Source organism: Chelmon rostratus, chromosome 15 (genome assembly GCF_017976325.1).
Source record: "Chelmon rostratus isolate fCheRos1 chromosome 15, fCheRos1.pri, whole genome shotgun sequence".
Classification (NCBI taxonomy): domain Eukaryota; kingdom Metazoa; phylum Chordata; class Actinopteri; order Chaetodontiformes; family Chaetodontidae; genus Chelmon; species Chelmon rostratus.
Window position 1 is genome coordinate 18018712 of NC_055672.1, and position 20924 is coordinate 18039635.

Sequence of the window (20924 nt, forward strand, 5' to 3'; positions counted from 1 at the left end):
TGTGTTCACGGTGAAGAGGAAAGCTTGGGGGTTAGATCTGGAATCACTGATGATGGTGGAGACATGAGCAGACTTGGCAGTAGTTAGCATATTAGCGAACATATCGCTAATGTATTAGCAACTACTGGTGCCATTGCTATCATTGTAGACTTGTATTCATGTTTCTCATTTGACACACTGCTTTGTATTTGATGTATTGTAAGGTTATTCTATTTGTCCACACAGACGTAAAATCTCACTGGAGGTACTGACCGGCTTTGTGAATTCAAGGTGTGTCCCTTTTTTCCTCACAAAAAGGGACACACACTTACCTTGCTGATGTGATGACTTACTTAGATGCATTTTGCAAGATCCTTGCTGGCCTGGTGCGAGACCATCTTTCCTTTTTAGCTTTACTGGCAAACATACCACATTACTCTGACTTAATCTTTAGTTAGGAGTATGGACAATAATTTCATGTCAAAATTGCTGACAAAAAAGTCTAGCATGCCAACAAATCTGTTGTGAGGTGTACATATATCTCATCTCATCATATACAGCATGACTTTTGGGTGTAGAGTTGACTTTTCTTAAGATTAACTTAAGACTTCACACACATATACACACTATATAAGACTATAAATATGACTACATTGGAAAATATTGATGAATTAATCTGTGTATATATGTTGTTTTTGTTTTTTTGTTTTTACAACTATATGAGTGTCAGGCGGTTAATCTGTGCCTGCCAGTAATTACAGTTGACCAAAAAGTTCCTTAAAAAGACAATCACAGATATATGGTCAATAATAAAATGCTATTTGTATCCAAGAAATTACTTCAGAAACCATTTTAACGTATACAAATTTGTCTATGACAGGGCCTGACATTATATGGGTGATCTTTTTTTTTTTTCAAGAATGAAAACATGCCGAGATGGCATGTGTGTTTCTCATAGTCTAACATGTCCCCCATATGACTGGATGTCCAGCAAGTCACGGCTAAGGTTCATCATATTATTAAGCAAGGATAACTGCAAGCCACTCTTCTTAGTCAAACACGCGTGTGCTTAGACTACGCACACATCTGAAACCAGATAACAAAACATTGATGGCATACAAGGCCTCGGGGCAGGTATGTCCATGAACCACACACAAAGGCCCTGATATAAATAACCCCCTTATTATACGAATGGGTGTTTTGTATTGGACACAAAGGGAATTTTGTCCCAAAGACTGCATATTTTCTGCTCATAATAACCAAAGGGGGAAAAAAGCTGTAAGAATAAAAAAAACCCGCCTACGTGATCGGTTCATTGGTCAATCAGCGATACCCAATTTGTCCACAAAAATCTGATTGGTTTAACGGCAAGACCTTCCACACACAGCGGCCCTCGCCTCCTCTGTGTACCCAGTTGTCTTTGGCGGAGGAGAGGCGAGTGACCGGCCACGGTGGGACATCAATGGCTCATCTCAGTATCCGTCAAAGAGAGGGGCCACGGCGGATAGATTGATTGGTTATACCAACCGTCTGACAAGTGGACGTAAGAGGCTGCGCGGCTTGGACTTATTGAGTCTGCGCTAACAGAAAAAGAGGAGGTTCCCGAATAGAGTCCTTTATTTATTTCTTTGTTTCCACTGAGGAAAAATAATAACAGCGACATATACCACAGGCACTTCATTTATTATCTTTGTCCGTATACACAAGAAAACTGGATAAGATTACAGTCGTTACTCGAAGGCCAAAGCCAAGGGGAGGAGGATGAAGCGGCGCAATGCGGACTGCAGCAAACTCCGACGGCCGTTAAAACGGAACCGAATCACTGAGGGTATATACGGCAGGTAACTTACATGGAGACTGACGAGAGGGTCTTCCTCACGACAATTATGGGGGACACTGAATGGAAATACTTGCAGCCTGGTAGCTACAGGACGTGAAACTTCCCTAATGTTACCATTGATGTCAATGAGCTGCCAACGCTAGCTAGCTTATTAACCTAGCTAGCTGCTAGTGATAGCGTAGTGTATGCTAGCGGTGTGTTTTCCTTGTACATTAGCAAGCAATGTTAGCTGTTAAGCTAGCTCTAGCGCTAGGCCCCGAAAGAGCCTGCTTTGAACCAAGTCACAAGGTCTCTTTCACAGCAGTGTTACTGTTTGCAATAAGTTGTGGGGAGTTTTTGGATACTAGTGAAGCAACCCTGACTATCTACCGTTTGCCCACGTCAGTTGTCATCTGCTAGCCGCGTCTAAATAAGCCGCTTCACTGTTAGCTAAGTCAACTTGTGCTAGCTAGCACCACAGCAGCTTTGCCTGCTCATTGCCAACTTCTCCACATATTCCTTATTTATCAAGTTATAGTGTAGGTTAACATTAATTGTACATATGAGTCGACAAGACTGCAGTCAGTCTGCCTGACTTTGAAAAGCTTCTGTTGCACTATTCAGTTTGGATAACTTAATTTTGCGTAGTTATCCTCCCCAGCCGTACCTGACAGATCCTACCTCTCTTTGACGTCCCATGTATCTGATAAACGTAACGTTAAAGGCCACTAGTTACACACGTGGCATCTAGACCTAGAGATTTGGGGCAGTTCTTGAATTATTGAACAGGTGCCTCCATCACGAAACAGTCATGTTTTCATATCGAAAAACTGTGTCACTTTATGGGTCTCAGTGCTCAAACAACAAATAATGTCAACAGCAATCAAATATATCTATCTTATTAAATTGGTATGAATTGTGACACTAGGAAAGAACCAGCAACAAATCACAGCATTCTGTGTTTTTGCATAACCTCCATGACAGAATGTACTGTAGTTTGACACTGTTGTCATGCCCTAATGCTCAAAGCAGCATTATGGAAGAATATACCAAAGTGCAGACATAGACCTCTTAAAGAAATGCTTTGAAAGTGTCTTGAATTATTGTATACTTAATTTACGACACTATTCAGTCATAGACTCCAGACATACATCTAACAATTAATTCACCCCTACACACACACACACACACTCACTCACAATAAAGATGAATCACTTTGATTTGTTGACTCACTGATGATCTGCCATAAATGTTGACCCGTGAGGGTAAAGATGAGTTGATTGGCAATATTAAAACTGTCATGGTGTTGTGGTGTATTTGTTTTCCAGAACATCTTGTGTCATCCAGTTTCTCTTCTCATTTTTTAGTACCTTCCTGTACCTGAAGTTCCTGGTGGTGTGGGCACTGGTGCTACTGGCAGACTTTGTACTGGAGTTCAGGTTTGAGTACCTCTGGCCATTCTGGCTCTTCATCCGGAGTGTGTACGACTCCTTTAGATACCAGGGGCTGGTGAGTGGCTATGTCCTGATATTTATTGTGCTTTCAGACAGCAGGGGACAGAGCAAGGTCTCAAACATAGCAGTCTTTTCAACCTTTTGTACAGCTCAACTTTTAGGTGCTGAAATGAAATAAGCAAGCTGGGATTTAGGATAATCCTGTTCTGTTTTTCCCATAGAGAAGTTGAGTTTTGAAGGTCTTCGGCACCATAGTGCTGCTGTCACAGTCACTGCATTTACATGTGACATTAAGTAACCAGGTTATTATTGCCTTTCTTCAGTAACTTGATTTCTTTAATGTCATGTGAACAAGGAGTTAGCACTACCTCCATAAAACAAGATTCCTGTTGTTGAAATATGACTTGTTGGAAACCTATGTATATGCTTAACTGGGATTCTAACAAGTTTGTATAAGAGAGTTGCGTTAAAAAGAAGATCCACTACTGCTTAGACAGCAGTGTGGTGCGATGTACGGAAAGATCTGTACACATAGTGCGTATTTGTATCTATAGTAATCCAAAGACGAAACCTAAAATCCAAATTAAAAGGAAGAAAGTCTGATTACTGTAAGTAATTTGTAAAATATGGACACCTGCACACAGTGAGACAAGTTCTGTATTGCTGCACCATCAGTCCAGATGCTTCATCCTCAATATGAACATCTTAATGCTGGAACATTATTTGTCATTCTTGTGTTCATGTACACATAATCAGATGGTATCTCTTCACAATAATTAAATAACCCACAAGACGTGAACATTGATTCTGAGACAGCCAAACCCCAAACAAAGGGAGTAGAAGCTTGGCTGCAGGTGTACAATAGTTATGATCAGATTCCGAATTCAGGAATATCCTCATCAAATCTGGAGTTTTGGTCCGTTTCAGCTACGGTTCTACTACACTCTCAAAATGAACAGTTATTGTCACATTATCTTGTTTGCTGCCTCTTAGGATCAGATATCTTTGTTGTCACAATGGACGAACCACAGATCTTAGCAGGCTTGCAGGTCATTAGCCTTCCTATTGGATCTAATGATAATGTATTGTTTTTTTTTTTTCTTTTTGCCATGAGCCCATTGTCGAAGCCGGGCAGCTTGTTCTTATTGAAATGCATTGTGTAGGTGTGCATTTGTTGGCATGTCTGTGTCTCACAGAGATGCAGAAAGAGAGAACCAAAATGTAATATTTGTATAACAATTCATGGTATGATTTTTCATCAATGAAATGTGGAGTTTAATCACCCAGAATCAAATCACTCCCATTAGAAAGGATTAAGATTTGGCAACCAACCCTTCTATGAACTGGTGTCCAACAGCTTAAGGCTGGATGCTAGCCGGGAAACACTTTTTTATTTTTTATGAAATGGTTTAAGTTTTGACCATGAAATACTAATGGGGGCAAACAATCTACATCTCTACCAATATGTTGCTGGTTTATTCATAACCTCCTATCCTCTCCTCTCCTCAACAGGCTTTCTCAGTATTCTTTGTGTGTGTTGCGTTTACCTCGGACATCATTTGCCTCCTCTTCATCCCAGTGCAATGGCTATTCTTCGCTGCCAGTACCTATGTGTGGGTGCAGTATGTTTGGCACACAGGTAAAGTCATCTAATGTATTTGTGTGTTATATTTGTTAGTAAAAATATTGCATATGAGAAATACCAGTGATTAACTTGACTAATGTTTCGCAAATGGCTCATACTTTGAATCAGGAACAAAAACTTTGTTGTGGTTACGACCTTTCTCTCTACATTAATTCTGTTTAACAACGCAACGATGTAGCAAGCAAACAAGAAAGAGGCTGTCTGTGTATTTACACGATGGGCTATTATAATAAATATTTTTTTTTAATTATAGGCCACGGGGAAAAGCAGGTGTGAAAAAGCATTGTGCAATACCCAGGCACATTCTGTTATCTTATTTACAAATTGTTGGCTTACTTCTTAGAATATTGCATGATGTGTGTAAGTGAGCTGCACTCCACGGATTAGTTGTCAGTCTGATTTAGCGGTATCCCCCATGTGTTGAGTAAACGCCAGGTGTCAGATTGAACTCCAAGTGCCAGTTGGGGGAGGGAGAAACAGAGTGGTCCCCAGTTGCTTTCTGAGCCCTCCAACTTTACTCACCAGTGACATTTACATCCATAGGAAGTCAGAGGAGTATTAATATCTCTTACCACTCCACAGCCTGGTGGTGAAAGTGTCTGAGTTTATTGCAGCCAAGTAGACAATGGGTAGTGTCTGTATCCTGACCACTCGGTGTGTTCACAGATATTGTTGTGTCAATACAGAGTGCAGAGAAGTTTAAGTTTTGATGCCCTTTTATTCTTTTATTCTAACTTTTTCCTTCTTTGTTTTTTTTCAGAGAGAGGTGTCTGTCTGCCCACCGTGTCCCTATGGATACTCTTTGTGTACATAGAGGCAGCCATCAGATTCAAAGACCTGAAAAACTTCCATGTGGACCTGTGTCGTCCTTTTGCTGCACACTGGTGAGCCAATATTCTCTTTTAACCCAGGGCAGTGGAACGCTGCCCTTTACAGGTGTGCTTTGACAGCAAAGGCATGTCTAGGTTTAGTGCCGACTATGAATGTGTCAGCATGGCGCAGAGGAATGATGTCAAGTAAAGACAGCATAGACACATGTTCACACGGGGGCCATTTCCCTCTGACATCACGCTCAGGGTGGGAAGCTCAAATGCTGTTATCAAAGGGATGTTGTAATGCAGTGTTCCAGGTTGCAAGTCATGTAAACACAGGGATTCTGACAGTCAGTTATGATTGCACTACATCCCGACTCATCAGCAATTGAAAAGACAATGGATAGTGAAAATAACACATACATAAAGTCAATAATGTCAAATGATGGGTTTTTTTCATGATAAATCGGCATAAGGCTGGTTTCCCTAACAGTTTTAAAAAAAATAAGTGCAATTAAATTTTTATTATTGTGCAAGTAGGAGCGATGAAAATTAGCACCCGCTGTAGCAAGATGAATTATAGAGACATTTGCTTTGCATGCCACTGAATCTGTGTTAGACACTATCTTTCAGGCAGCTGTATATTTCGTGTTGGTTTTAAAAGAACAAGACTGAGGTTTCTCTAGGCTCCTCCCCAAGACTCCTCTAATGAAGAGACATATAACATACAGTCTGTACATTTATGAAAATTCCTGAAAGGGGTTAGAATTCTAAAAAAATAATAACTGAATTGCATTTTTGCAGCAGTGTTTCCTTTATCACATCAGTACTTTTGTCTTACTTAGTGATACCTCGGTCTATGACCAAAGAGTATACTTATGAGTGTACTTCTTGTTCATCTCAACAGCATTGGCTACCCAGTGGTCACGCTGGGCTTCGGCTTCAAGAGCTATGTAAGCTATAAGATGCGCCTCCGGAAGCAAAAGGAGGTACAGAAAGAGAACGAGTTTTACATGCAGCTCCTGCAGCAGGCTCTGCCTCCAGAGCAACAGATGCTTCAGAGGCAAGAGCGAGAAGCAGAAGAAGGTAAGATTCAAACACCCATGCAGTACATGCATATTGTATGCACACATGAAGTACTTGGTTCAATAAATCTGAGGCTCTTGACCAACTACTTGGACTGAACAGTAAAATCAACTATTTGAATAATTAGCCATCTCAGTAGACATATAGTGTTGTCTTGTCAGTGTACTGTTTGGTCAGCCAGCTCACTAACTGGGTCACTGATGACACATCCATGGATTGGGTAGTTGAAAGATCTGACTGTCATTCTTGCGTCAGTCAGTCAAGATTGCCAGAGGAGGTAGTTGGTGACCAGAATCTTGTGAAAAAAGTCAGAAATGTCTGTTGGTGATACAGGAGTGTTTGGTACTGTGAAGTCCTGTGTGGCAGAACTCCAGTAATGAAAACTTTTTAAGTAGTGCTCTTCTGTTGTTCTTTTGTACAATGGTTATGGTACATCAAGGTCTGATGATAATACAGATGAGTATGTGTTTGAATAATGTATTTTTTATAAAAATTATTATCATCCATACCTTTGTGTAGAACTTGTTGGGCTTTGTGTTGAGAGACAGTTGCCAAGATATTTTAGTCCTGTTCATGTGATTTAATGGATGGTGACAATAAACATTGTTGCCTTGGAAAAGAACTGTCTTTTTCATCACAACCTGACTTTTGTCAAGTTGTTGTTGGTTTGTCATGAATGTGTTTTGTCAAACAAGCCAGCATTACTCCATCTTGTGTTTGCAGCGTGTGCAGCATTTTCCTCTCTATTCAAAGTCTGGGGTTGGGGCCTGCCTCATAGTTTAAACAAACACACCAAGCACATAATGATCATAAGAGGCTTTGGTCATTGGCTGTTATTAGGCAGAGATTTAAAAGAAGCTCTACTTTTCTTGCAAAGCAAGAAATTGGTTTAAAAAAATCTAAATTGCAGCTAACGAAAAAGAAAAAAAGGAAATGATCACTTGCAATGCAACACAGCTGTGTGCTTATGTTGTGCAGTCGTAGGCAAAGTCCGGCCATTTCATACTGATTACATGAAATCATGTTTTAGATTTTAGATATGGAGAATTACACTCAAACGTGGTTGGTGAACTTACGGAGATTCTCTTGGCATGTGTTATATATACTGTATTTCATATGTTTCACCCTCCTCTTTATTCATACAGCGGCAGCAGCTAAAGGAATATCTGAAGTGGACACACCTCCAGTGTCACAGAATGGCGCACCAGCCAATAAAAAGACATCGGCACCACTGCCGGAGTTAGAATATCGAGAAAAAGGGAAAGAGGGAAGGGGCGGCGGGGAAGCTAAAAAGCAGCACAACAGCAACAGTATCCTGCCATCATCAGTGGACTCTAAACTCCAGGAGATGGAGTATATGGAGAACCATATGAACAACAAGAGACTGACCACAGAGCTGGGCAGTACAGAGAACCTGTTGCTTAAAGAGGACAACAATTCCTCCTGCTCGTCCTCATCTTCATCCTCCTCCAAAAACTACAAAAATGCTAGCAGCAATGCCGCAACGCTCAACTCCTCGCCCCGAGGCCATAGCGCTACCAACGGCAGTGTGCCCTCCTCTGCACCATCATCCTCCTCTTCCACGGGGAAGAATGAGAAGAAGCACAAGTTGGCAGTGGGGAAGGGGACATCAGGTGGCTCCCACAGGGATCCCACAGACAACTGTATCCCTAACAACCAGCTGAGCAAACCAGAAGCACTTGTTAGGTAAGAAACACATGCTCAGACACAGATATACTGATTAAGTCTATACCACACTGTACCATACTATACTTACGAATAAACGATACTGAGAGAGAGAGTTTAGTCAGGTAGTCTAAATCAGTCAAGTAGGGCTGAATCACCGCCACATATGACCGGTGATCTCAAGATCTCAGCTTGTTTTCATCATAAATCTTAGTCTCTCTCAGAAATTATGCTGAAATTAAACCAGAACTGATAATATTCTGTCCTCTGAGTAGGATATAGAAATGATTGTGAAGCTTCCTTCACCTACATTTGGTTCCTGTAAGACTGAAGAACATCATATTTTTACATTACTCAGAAGCATGAAGTAAAAGGATTGTTTTCTTGGTGACCCATATATGTGACTCAAGTAAGACTTAAAATAGTGTTTATTGATAGTTTGTAAAGATTGAATATAAATGTGCTTTGACTGCAACAAATTATCATACAACCCAATTTCCAAAAAAATTGAGACACTGTACAAAGTCGAAATAAAAACAGAATTCAGTCATTTGCATTTTGTTCTAAAGTGTTCCTCAGCCCATGCAGTAATATCCTTCATACCAGGGGTTCTCAGACTTATCACTCAAACATCTGCATCTGATTTTTATTCAAGGTCAGAGGTCTGGAACAATTGGTGATAACAAAATAATATTTTATTTTATTGTTTTAAATTAACGTCACATCTCTTGTGATTCGACCAGCACAAAACAGAGGTAGACAAGGCTCTGACAGTTTGTACACATTTATGTATACATTTACACTAGTTGTAGAAATTGTGGACTAAAGAAAAGGAGACACATTCTGTTTCTGTGATTTAGGAGCTGATCGCAAATTCTCTGGTAATCTTTTAACTCAGCAACAACAACATCAAGGATAGGGAAATCAGCCACATTAAAACTATATTCATATGGGGACAGCATCGCTGTGAATGATCTCCAGCTACACTGAATATTCAAGGTCAATTACAATTGAGTGATCCTCAACTACATTTGTCCAAGGGCTAGAATTTTTCTGAGGATTTCGGACATAAAAAGAAAAATATTTAGGCCTAGTTAGCATATTGTTTACTAATTTAACTTTCTCACTAAATGAATGTTATTTTTATTTATTATTTTTGTTTTTGGGAGTCTGTATCAGTGTGAACACAGAAAATCCATGATGATAGCTAGATACTGAACCAAAAAATGCTCTCAGACCTCTACCAAGGAGGTAGTCAGTGCTCAGTACAAAATCCACAGTTCAACTACCAATGAAGGAGTCCTTATCTCAACTGAAATCTCCTCTTCTGAGATTTAATACAATAGTTTGCCAGTGAAAATATACCCAAGTGCATCTAATAGGCAAGCTTTGTGATTCTGTCTATCTGTTTCTGTAGAATAGATGAGTTATGAATCACATACTTTTTTCAATACAAAATCCATAGTTCAACTACCAATGAGTGAGTCCTTATCTAAAAAAAATCTTTTTGACTGAGCCTCTCATGATACTATCACCTGTTACCAATCAGCCTGTTAACCTGTGGAATGTTCCAAACAGGCGTTTTGGAAGCATTCCACAACTTTCTCTGTCTTTTGTTGCTCCTGTCCCAACTTGTTTAAAATGTTTTGCTGCATCAAATTCAGAATAAGCAGATATTTACATAAATCAATGAAGTTGATTTGGGAAAACAGTAAGCATATTGTATTTGTGCTGTTTTCAGAAAGGATTAGCAAGTTATCACATTCTGTTTTGTTTTACACAATGTTTGGAGTCAGGATTGTATTAATAATATCTGGACTCATGTATCCATAACTACGTACACGTATTGATAGTGAGGTATGACATTAATTGGATGCACTTTTTATGCATTTTTATAAAATTATGTTGAATGTCATATAACCAGCATGCGAATGTGTCTCTCCTCTGTTCACTCTCCCACTCGGGACAGATTGGAGCAGGATGTTAAGAAGCTGAAGGCAGATCTGCAGGCCAGCAGACAGGTTGAACAGGACCTGCGTAGCCAGATTGGCTCGCTGGGCAGCGCTGAGCGCTCCATACGCACTGAGCTGGGCCAGCTGCGGCAGGAGAACGAGCTGCTGCAGAACAAGTGAGTGGGGCTACTACATTCCAGATGAAAGCAAGGTCACACAAGTGATCCTTTTGGTGGATCATTACTCATTGGGACATCGGGGTGTTCATTGTCATGCATCAGTATAACTAAACACTGTGGGAAAAGAGTAGTTCTCAGCAGAAAAATCATCACATCAAAACAGCTTTGCATTCACAAACTCATTTGATTGACGACCCTCAGATTGGTGCAGAGTTCAGTCTACTTTCATACAGATAATGAGATGAAATCACAAATACCAAACAAATTGGATGGGCTGCTCAAATACATCCCATACATGTGATTGTAAGAGTGACGATATATGCACTGCAGGTATGAAATACTCATCCTGCCATCCTGTATCTCCTGTTTGTTAATGTTCTGTTCTATGATATGTCTGTGCACTTGTAGGCTCCATAATGCTGTGCAGGCAAAGCAAAAGGACAAACAGGCAGTGGGCCAACTGGAGAAGAGGCTCAAAGCAGAGCAGGAGGCTCGAGCCACCGCAGAGAAACAACTAGCAGACGAAAAGAAACGAAAGAAGTTAGAGGAGGCCACAGCAGCCAGAGCAGTAGCACTGGCAGCAGCATCCAGGTAGTTGCACATCTGACATTTGAAATTTAGTTTTTAATCACCACGTTATCCTTGCAAGTCATGATTTAGCATTAGCATTGCTATAAATTCACCACTTTTTTCCTCTCCATTTGTTCAGAGGGGAGTGCACAGACACGCTGCGGCGGCGGATCACTGAATTAGAAACAGAGTGTAAGAAACTAACAATGGACATCAAGCTAAAGGAGGACCAGATCAGAGAGCTTGAATTGAAAGTTCAGGTATTATTGATTTAAGTATTAATAAGAATTGTCACCATCAAGTACAGATAAGAAGTATGCCTGTTTTTCCAATGTTATTATACTTTAATGCATACGTCTCATTGTTCATTCAGCCATGTGTGTAATACTTTTTGCCAGGCATAGAAGAGGACTTTTGTGTGTGATTTTAAACTTGAAATTTATTCAGAAGCTTTTTGATTCTGCTAAGGTATTCATAAACATCTGCATTCTTAAAATGTGAACCTATTGCAGTCTTGTGAACATTGACAATTCTGCATTTGTCAGTGCATGCAAATGGCTTTTCCTATAGGGTGGACCAGTAATAGTGCCCCAGAACTAACTAATGCTAGGGTGTACAAGTCAAGTGACCACAGCAAAAAAAACTAAATAATTTTGTTTTACCTTTTTGTCTTTTGTCAACCTGTTTTAGACATATGAATGCTGAAATAATTGAACAAGTATATTGAGAAGCTCATACATTAAGCAGTACAATAGAATTCACACAAGCTACAGCGACAGGTTGTTAAACTGTATATCATATCATATAGACTTTCTAAGAAGACCCAGTCAGCATCATGATAAAGGATTTCTAGATGCTTAGTAAGAATACTCTTATCACAGCACTACTGCAAACAGTTGGGGTTTTAAACTTTGTTATTTGACTCATACAGTGATTCATATTCACCTCAAGCACACATTTAATTTACGTTGTATGTCCAAATTTGTTTCTCCATTTATTCATGCAGCACTGAATTAATTTCTATTTATATTACTTACCAAAAATTGAAAAAATAATCAAAATTGCTTCTGTGCCTTGCCACTTCCATTGAGCAAGCTAAAAATGTTAAAGCAAATATCAGCCAAACACAGACCATCCAGTTGCAGACAGTAACCACCACACTTTACCCTAACTGAATCTCTCCTCCTCCATCTCACAGGAGCTTCATAAATATAAGGAGAATGAAAAAGACACAGAGGTGCTGATGTCAGCGCTGTCAGCCATGCAGGACAAGACCCAGCACCTGGAGAACAGCCTGAGTGCAGAGACCAGGATCAAACTGGACCTCTTCTCCGCACTGGGAGATGCAAAGAGACAGCTGGAGATTGCACAAGGTTAGCCTGATTTCCATGAACAACGTTTATTCAACACTTTGTGTGAGCACAAAGTACACATATTTTTGGTTTTGAATAGAGTTGGGGACAGAAATTTGATTCCAAATTAGAACTGAATCAAAAATGGCAGGAATCAGGTACCCGTTTAAAAAAGATGAGTGAATTTCAGTTCTGCTCATCAGTTCCTAAAGACGTTAACCCTTTACCATTGCAAACAAAGGCTCTGTGGCAAGAGCAAGCAAGGAGCGGTTTGTTGAGCAAGGAGAGTGAGCAAGTGGCAACTCAAACTAGGGAATTAAGTTTGTGAACATAGGGTGCTACCTAAAGGCAAAGGTACAGAAATTGCTACACAAAATGTAACATAATATTATTGATTTATTTGCTATATTGGAATAATGATAGCCAACCCTGAATCATATTCTCAAAATGACCTTGTGTTTGTTTGTCTTTTTTTCAGGTCAGATCTTGCAGAAGGACCAGGAGATAAAAGATCTGAAGCAGAAGATAGCTGAAGTAATGGCCGTCATGCCCAGCATCTCCTACACAGCCGACACCAGCAGCATGACCCCTGTGGCCCCCCACTACTCCTCCAAGTTCATGGACACCAATCCCTCCGGCCTTGACCCCAACGCCTCTGTTTACCAGCCACTCAAAAAGTGAACGCTTCATCCCGCCCCTCGCCCCCCTCCATCCTCCCCTCTTTTTTTTTTTTTTTTCTTCCTGCAGGCCCACCACCTTCCAATCTGCTCGGCAAGTCTGCGGCTGAGAACGATGTTTTTCTTGGGTTTTTATTTTTCTCCTCGCCAGGTCAGAAGAATGTTGTATTGTGTGACTGTATTTGTTGTAGGTAAAACAAAAGACAAAAAAAACTTAAAACGGACATCACATCTCAACTAGAAAGTCCCAGTTTTTTTTTCTTTCTTGTCTAGTGAAACCTCACAGAATCGGGTATGTGTCTTCATTTCAAGGGCGTTGCTCTCCCTTTCCCACCACCACTGCAACCATCTGCAACCAGCTACCTGCTCACTGGTCCTGGGGAATAGCTGCTTTATTATTTTAGGTTGATTTTTTCCCTCCTAAAAATTAGAAATTGGAGTTCTCCTTTATCATACAGCCTTACTTGTATCCCAGTTTCTTTGACAGATTGTTCTCTCCCAAGATAGTATGGCAACATCTGTACAACCAGAGGAATGTAGTGCAAAGTTGCCACAGACTCTTGCCCCTGTTATGTTTAATTTATTTTTTAAGACACCAAATCAACCCTGCTCTCAGCTGCTTTGGATTTTGGTGGTAAATGGTTTTTAAAGTGTATATTGTGGTTCTATTTGTTCTCTCTTTATGATTCAAGTGTTGATTTCAACAGGCTGGAAGTATTGATTACAACAAGTTGGAAATTATCTTGTGTTATAAGTAGAAACATAGACCTTCAAATTAAATGAACCCAAGCAGCTCCTAATGAGTTTTTGAATTGAAGAAAGAGTGCAGTCAGAGAAGAAGTCTGTGTGTGTGCAAGTGTGCCAGCTTCTCAATACTCTGCATAGTCTTTCATCAGTTGTCATGATCACAGTGCCTTGAGTTGAGGACGTAGAGTGAGTTTGATAATGAGATTTGGCCCAACCCCTCTGAATTAGTGGAGAAGCATCTGGCTAAGATGGAAAGGATAAGAGTTTGAGTTTGTCTAGTGGCATGGGACAAAGCTTCCTCTGGAGACTGATTTGGTTTTTGGACTCCCTACTGATTTACCAACTGGTAGGGAAGCTCAACCATTGTGTCCACTCAAGGGCAGCTTTGTTAGTCGCATCCAACAGATACACTAGACGGCACCAAATCCAAGACTTTTCACATTACTCCAATTTGTCAGAATGTTGACATGTTGTTATCCTCCACAGTCTACTGCACACAGGTCACATCACATGTCCACTCACAGAAGCTCATCTGTACTGCTGTTAAACACCAAATCCCTCTGTTTAGCAGCTGCTCCCTCATTTCTTTTTGGTTTCCAATTTAAAGTTGCACTGTAGTAAAACACATGCTGTGTGAAAGGGAAAACTGTAAAGACAGACGGTGCAATGTAAACAAAGCTTCAGAAATGCCAACTTAAATATAGCAGTTAAATGAGTTTATTTAATGAATCCTCCACCTCAGTTTGAGTGCCAAGACTGAAATGCTTGTTTCTATAGTAATGTGTAAGAATGTACTGCAAATGCATTGGCTGGCATGTTTTCAAATATCCAGTTGAATATCTCTTAACTGAAGTTTCTGTTAAGCAGGTAGAGAAAGTGGTCACCTGTTTGTAGTAGGCCGTGTAGTTAAAAGTAAGGGACTAGAAAAGTCAAGTTTCTTTTTGTGAATGTTACAGTATTTGCAACTGTTGGGCAAGCGGCTGTTTAAAGCAGTTTTCCTCACTCCTGTTTCTGGTATTAGTGTTATTTTCTTGCAGGGAGAAAATCGCTCGAGTCTGATGTGGTTTCACCATCATCTGAAATGGTCATTGTTTGCGTGTGGTTTTCACCTACTGTAAATGGAGAAGCTTTCTTTTTTCGCTCAGATTGCTGTCATTGGCTCCTGGAAAAAAAAATGTTGTGCAAATTACAGTTTAGTCAGTTGTTTGGTCAACTGATTGTTGAAATTATAGAGAAGTGTTTTGTTTGTTTTTTGTTTTCTATGCCCACAGTCACTGCTCTGTTTCTCCCCAGGTCTGACCTTGGCTGTGCTCTCGCTCTGTGAGGTTTACAAGGAATAAACATTTTTTTCTTGCAAATTGAGTTTTCTCTGCTTGTTGCTGTTACTCTGACCATATGTCTAGATATTTCAAAACAATCTTACAGCTTTGACTGTGAGTTTGCTTTGTTTGCACAGCGAATGAACTGGACACAGTAAGTCCAGTTCATTCGCTTTCCAAACAGGGTTAACCATCAGGGTTAGTCTCAAAAAACCTGCTTTACTAACTGAAGTCGTAATAAAAGACTGAGGAGTTTCAATGTGGGAAATGTAGGATCCAGTGTTTGGAGCTTGACCCATACCAGAGACTTGCAGCCAGGATATCTCAGTATCTGTTGCTTCTATTTTGACCTTTCTTTATTGATATGTCTCTTGTATGTCCCTAAACTTTCACGGAGCTGCAATACTAAAAGTCTGGAGTACTGAAAAACCATCCCAGCATCCCAAACACTGGCAGCCCATCAGTGTTTTTTTTTTGTTTGTTTTGGTGTCCTTTTCATTTTTTATTGAGTGACATGGATCTAATGAAAGACTTTAGTACAGCTGAAGTAAAAAGAAAAAAAAACAGACAAAAAAACCCCTGAAACATTTAATCTGTTATTAGAGGTTAGATGCATCATCATTTTATTGCCAGTAGGAGGCAGTGTCCATTTTTATAATGAAGGTTTAAAGACGGAATCTGTCCACACAGACTCTGCTTATTAACTCTATCAAGAACCACTAATTCCCTCTATTCAAGACCAGAAAATCCCATTTAGCTCTGACAAAAAGAATTTAAGGAATTTATGAATAATTTGTTCATGCTAACCACTAATTACAACTAGTCACAACCAGGTGACCACTGGTTCTCCCACAAAGCTATCCAGCAGCATCGGGTTGGTAGTGATGTTTGGGATTGTGTATCATTTAAATAATGCCAGAGGGGAGCACCATTCTTTGATGTTAAAAGTCAGTATTTAAGCACACCTTCCTACACTCCCCTTGCTGTCGACATTTCGAATTCAAAAAGTAATCACCATCAGGGGGTTTATGTGCTCTGCTGACCTCAGGGCCTGAGATTTTAGTCAGTGATGGAACCATAAAAGGGAGCAAATTATGGGCTGCCACATATTTTGATCTTAGTGATAATTCATTCATCTAATGCACTTGGAAATTTTGGAAAGGAGATAAAGACTCCCTTCGCCAAGGACACTGAATTTCCCCGTATGAAAGAAGCCCTCAAGTCAGCATTCTGTCACATGCCAGGCTTCCCCAAATACGCTTGATTAACCTGCACAGTGAGAGCGATGTGGGTAAAGCTCCCCGCTCATTTTCTCCGCATTAACCGGTGCATAGGCTGGGCATAAATTTGTTTTACTGTCAATCCTTAGTATTTTATTGCCGCTCTTGTTCCAGTTTGGCACCACACCGTTTGGCAGAGTCCAGCACGTGGAATTAACAGATTATAAACGGGTCTTTTCTAGCGGTCTGCATTTGGCACAGCTGTACTTGCAACGCCATTAGGCCAACAAATCTACAGCAAATCCAGCTGTTTGAAGAGAAAGAGCCGCACATGATAAATTCCAGGAATAGCTCTCCTGTTTCTGTTGACCCACTCAATTTACCAAGTCCACAAGCAATTTTCTCGGTGGATATACACTTTCCACCTCCCTGCCTCTGTACTTGTTCCTCTGGAAAACAGGGAACAAAGCGGGACATATTAAAAATTAATTGGTTTTCCCATGTGATTGCAAAGGTGGTGTATTTACAGTGTGGATGAGTAGATGTGTGTACAGATTGAATCCCATGGCTGATGCTATGAGGCTGCTTGCTTGTGTTTTGTCCCATGAATAAATCATGCGTGTTTTGGCTTTCATACTCACCTTCAGACTGAAGAAACATCTGTTGACTGTTGACTGGCAACCTTCTCACATACCTCCACCTCTCTATGTGCAGTTGAACCCTTCTTCTCTATCCCAGCAGAAACTCATTGATTTTTCCTCCCAAACACACCTACTGTAACTATTACTCATGCTGCTGCTTTAAAAGTCAAAGATATGTCTTGCATGCTTCAGTAAGTGGCAGATTTACTCACAGACAGTGCACTCCTTTGTCTCAAGCCATTCAGTGAAGCATGGTTGCAGCTGCCAACAAAGAAACAGTGATTTAAAAGCAACACACCTGCCTGAGTACAGAGGGATGGTTTAGTTGACAGTGCTACACTGATAATTCTCCCTTGGAGTCATTTTTTTGTACAAACTAAACTCAGTGCTCTGTCTCTGCTAACTGAGCTTCAGCTTGAAGACTGTGGTGTTGTCTGATATGTCCTTGGGGAGGTATTGGCCTGTTGCACTCCTGTATCCAAGCTTGTCATCTCTATGAAATCTGGTCCTGCAAGATTTTTTTGAAAAGACATTCTCCCGAGTGACTCATTTGACTCAGATGACATAAACTCAGTGACTTTGAGGATGATTTTCACTTAACAAAATGCTTAATGTCTTCTCAAGAACTTTGCTTAAAACAGTTAACAAACATGAACATTACAATATAAATCAGCATGCTACCAAATAATTAACCAAAAATAAGTAAGTAACTAAAAAAGACTGGAGTTACTATGTGCTGTGGGCAAATTTTGATTGGCACTCCAATGTATTGAAGATCAACCAAGCATAAATAGAAAAATATTATTCATGGGTATGATGGTGCCTGCAAAACTGATGGCCTGTGTCACTAAACATATAACCTGTACTGTAAGTCTTAACACTCTGCAGAAAATGTGAGCTTTTATAGTCTTATCAAAGGTCAGAAATAGTCATTTTGATCTCAGAGGAATCTCTGTTGTCACAGTTTTCCCATCCTTTAAGCCATCAAGCAAGTATTTTTTATCCATGCACAAAAGCGGTCAATATGACATGATGCATGGCTCTCAGCCGTGGGGTTACATACAGTAGAGGGAATAGGATACATTTTATGAATGTAATATTATATGAAGTGAATACATGTAAGAAAAAATAAACAAAAAAACAAAACAAACAGCAGACACTGAAAGGTCAACTTTTAGGCAATAAATAGGACTGTGAGGGGTTAGCCAGTTGCCATAAGAAAAACATTCACAATAATAAAATATTTTTTGACAGGATAATGGTCAGACTTTAGTTACTGTTATGCATAGTGTCAAAATTGACTGCTTTATAGTGCTACATCAACTTGAAAGCGTGAGTCAAGTGAACTGAAGTAGTTCCACTCTCGACCCTGTTTCTGCTCATGACATTACTGACATTCCCACTGAATAGACGATGAATTTAGAAGCTCGGTAAAGAAGAACCATGAATTAAACATGAGCGGTCTAACCGCAGCCCGTGATGTGACTACCAAAGCATTTGTCACAAAAGACGCTGGGTGGGTGTAAAAGTGTACCGTGTATCAGCAGGAACAACAGAGGGAGCAGCACCGCCCGCCCGGGATGTGCTGCTGCTGCAACAACCTCACTCGCGTGATTCCACAAACGGGCGTCACGCGCATTATCCGCTTCATTTACATACATAACGCCGCCCAGGGGGACGAACATGATAATCTGCCATCGATTGAAAGCTAACCGTGCGGAGGGGAGGAAAAAACAGCTGAAAAAAAGTTTGGACGTTAGAGGGCTGATCTGAAGCAAGCGAAGTGTTTCGACAGAGACCAAGAGGCGCTCGTCGGGCTCTTTGCCCCACTTTTGGATTACGATATGGACGCTTTGAAATCCGCTGGAAGGGCAATTATACGGAGCCCCAGCATCGCCAAACAGTCGTGGGGTGCGGGCAGACATAAAAGTGAGTATTCAGTTGTTCAACACATCACCACGGAGGCGTTGGCTGGTGCTAATTTGTCTAAACCAAGGCTAACTTGGCTAAACCAAGCTAGCCCTGACAAGGAGCTAACATTACAACCGGCGTGTACTTAACGTTAGCGTTACTTTACAACTCGTCTGCGGACGTCAGCTAGCGTTACAGTTGTTGGGGTCAGTATTGTGGGGTGTTTCATAAACCCGGTAACTGTCAAAACGGACAGTTTAACATTACAGCGAGCGTTTAAAGTCGGAAATGTTTTGTTGTGCTTCTTGAACTTGACGCTCGCACTGACAGCAGCGCCCCACAGCCCCGTAAACTGACTCCTCACCGAGGCTTTCAGGGCAAGTTCAGCTCTCAAACCGGCTCTCGCAAAGTCGCACGAGTTGCTCGTTTTCAGCCAGCCGGACCTGAAGCGACCGCATGTCGCGACAAAAGTTTGGGAGTCCTGTGAAACCCTGTTGTGGAGCGCCACGTCACAGTGCCGACCGACTGACACGGTTTACAGATGTACGACATTTAGTGCGGAGCCCAAAATGATGCGATGTGGACTGTCGAGAGACCGGAGAGGGGTGTAGGGCAGTCACGGGAGCGAAAAGGCAAGAAGAGATGAGTGGTCGTCTCCTGGCAAGGTTGTACAATCCTAGCAACGCACTGTTGCTAGGCGATACACCATGTGAAACAAAAAAAAAGGAGAGAGAGAGAGGCTGTATAAGGAGTGGTTGCAGACTAAACCTTACAGGGGATTCTTGTCCATCCCAGTGCTAAACTCGTATTAGGGGGTTGGTTATTACGAAAGCCACCTGGGTTTTAGTTTGGATTTCCATGTGATGCGTGGCTTCCGCTGCTGCTGCTTTGCACCCTTCAGTGTGTACAATCAGACAGCTGGGCATGATCGCACTGACGATGCTAGCATGGCTTTCACATGCAGGCTGAGCTGTCGAGACCCCTTTATTTTGCTTCCACAAAGGGGCAATGCCTCCCCGCTTCCATGCATCTCCCGTCTTTTTTTTTTCTTTTTTTTTGTTTCATACATAATAGAGCGGTTGGCAGCAAGATGTGACACGTGCCAGACAATGCAATCGATGCTTTGTTTTGGTCCACTCCTCTCTGGGGGGGTGGGGTTGATGCACAATCAGCACGGTGCCTCCACATCTGACCAGGCAGTGGTCACAGAGCGCTAACGGCCAATCAATCCCTAATGCTGCCAGTTCAGGCTGATGGTGAAGCCTTGCCATGACTTCACATTCAATCCGTTGCAAAAGTCACATCCTCCCCTCTCTCTGCTGCTGCCATGACAAGACAGTCAAGCAGAGAGAAGGTGGTCCCGTCAGTCATTTTACATCCATCAGATCATTTCTTCACCCACATTACTTGTCAGCTGGAGCCTCCTGTTTCATCTGTGATCAGGTAACTGTTCATCATCCTCTTTTTTTCAGTCTGCTGTTGTAATTACAGGCTTAACTGTGTTTCAGAAGGCGCCAGTGAACTGCAGAGTCACGAATAAGAAGGCAACTTGTTTCATCTTGTAATGGCAGTAAGCTTCTGCTCCAAGGTGGACTGTTTTTTTTTTTGTATGAGATGATGTAGTATTTCCTTTTAATGTTGTTCCTTCTGGCTTTGGTTGTATTATCCTAAAAAAACAATATTTCTAGATTTAGACAGGCCCATAATCTGAGGCCAGATTTTGCTGCATGTCTCTAGTAAGAAGTCTCTTCCTCCTGTCTAGGCTTGGCCCTGTCAAAACTGCCTGTTCACTTTGTTGACATGTATCAGCACTGCATTCCTTTTCTTGCACTGTCAGTGTCGGATTGTAACAGGTTCCAGTATTGTTTTCATAAA

The 20924-nt window shown here is 41.1% G+C and overlaps 2 protein-coding genes across 3 annotated transcripts in view; both read left to right on the forward strand.

Moving 5' to 3' along the window:
* Positions 1-1571: 1571 nt before the first annotated feature.
* Positions 1572-15310, forward strand: maco1b (macoilin 1b). The gene is made up of 11 exons (XM_041954253.1): positions 1572-1820; positions 3166-3307; positions 4765-4891; positions 5658-5781; positions 6617-6795; positions 7941-8502; positions 10451-10609; positions 11021-11203; positions 11322-11442; positions 12381-12555; positions 13013-15310. The coding sequence occupies exons 1-11, from the start codon at positions 1741-1743 to the stop codon at positions 13213-13215; spliced, it is 2055 nt and encodes a 684-aa protein (XP_041810187.1). The 5' UTR covers positions 1572-1740; the 3' UTR covers positions 13216-15310.
* Positions 15311-18851: 3541 nt separating this feature from the next.
* Positions 18852-20924, forward strand: part of ldlrap1b (low density lipoprotein receptor adaptor protein 1b) — a 31025-nt gene continuing 28952 nt past the window's right edge. For both annotated transcript variants that reach the window (XM_041953302.1, XM_041953303.1), the window contains exon 1: positions 18852-19067. In XM_041953302.1, coding sequence (XP_041809236.1) covers positions 18983-19067 — 85 coding nt within the window. In that variant the 5' untranslated portion in view covers positions 18852-18982. The remainder of the gene's footprint in view (positions 19068-20924) is intronic.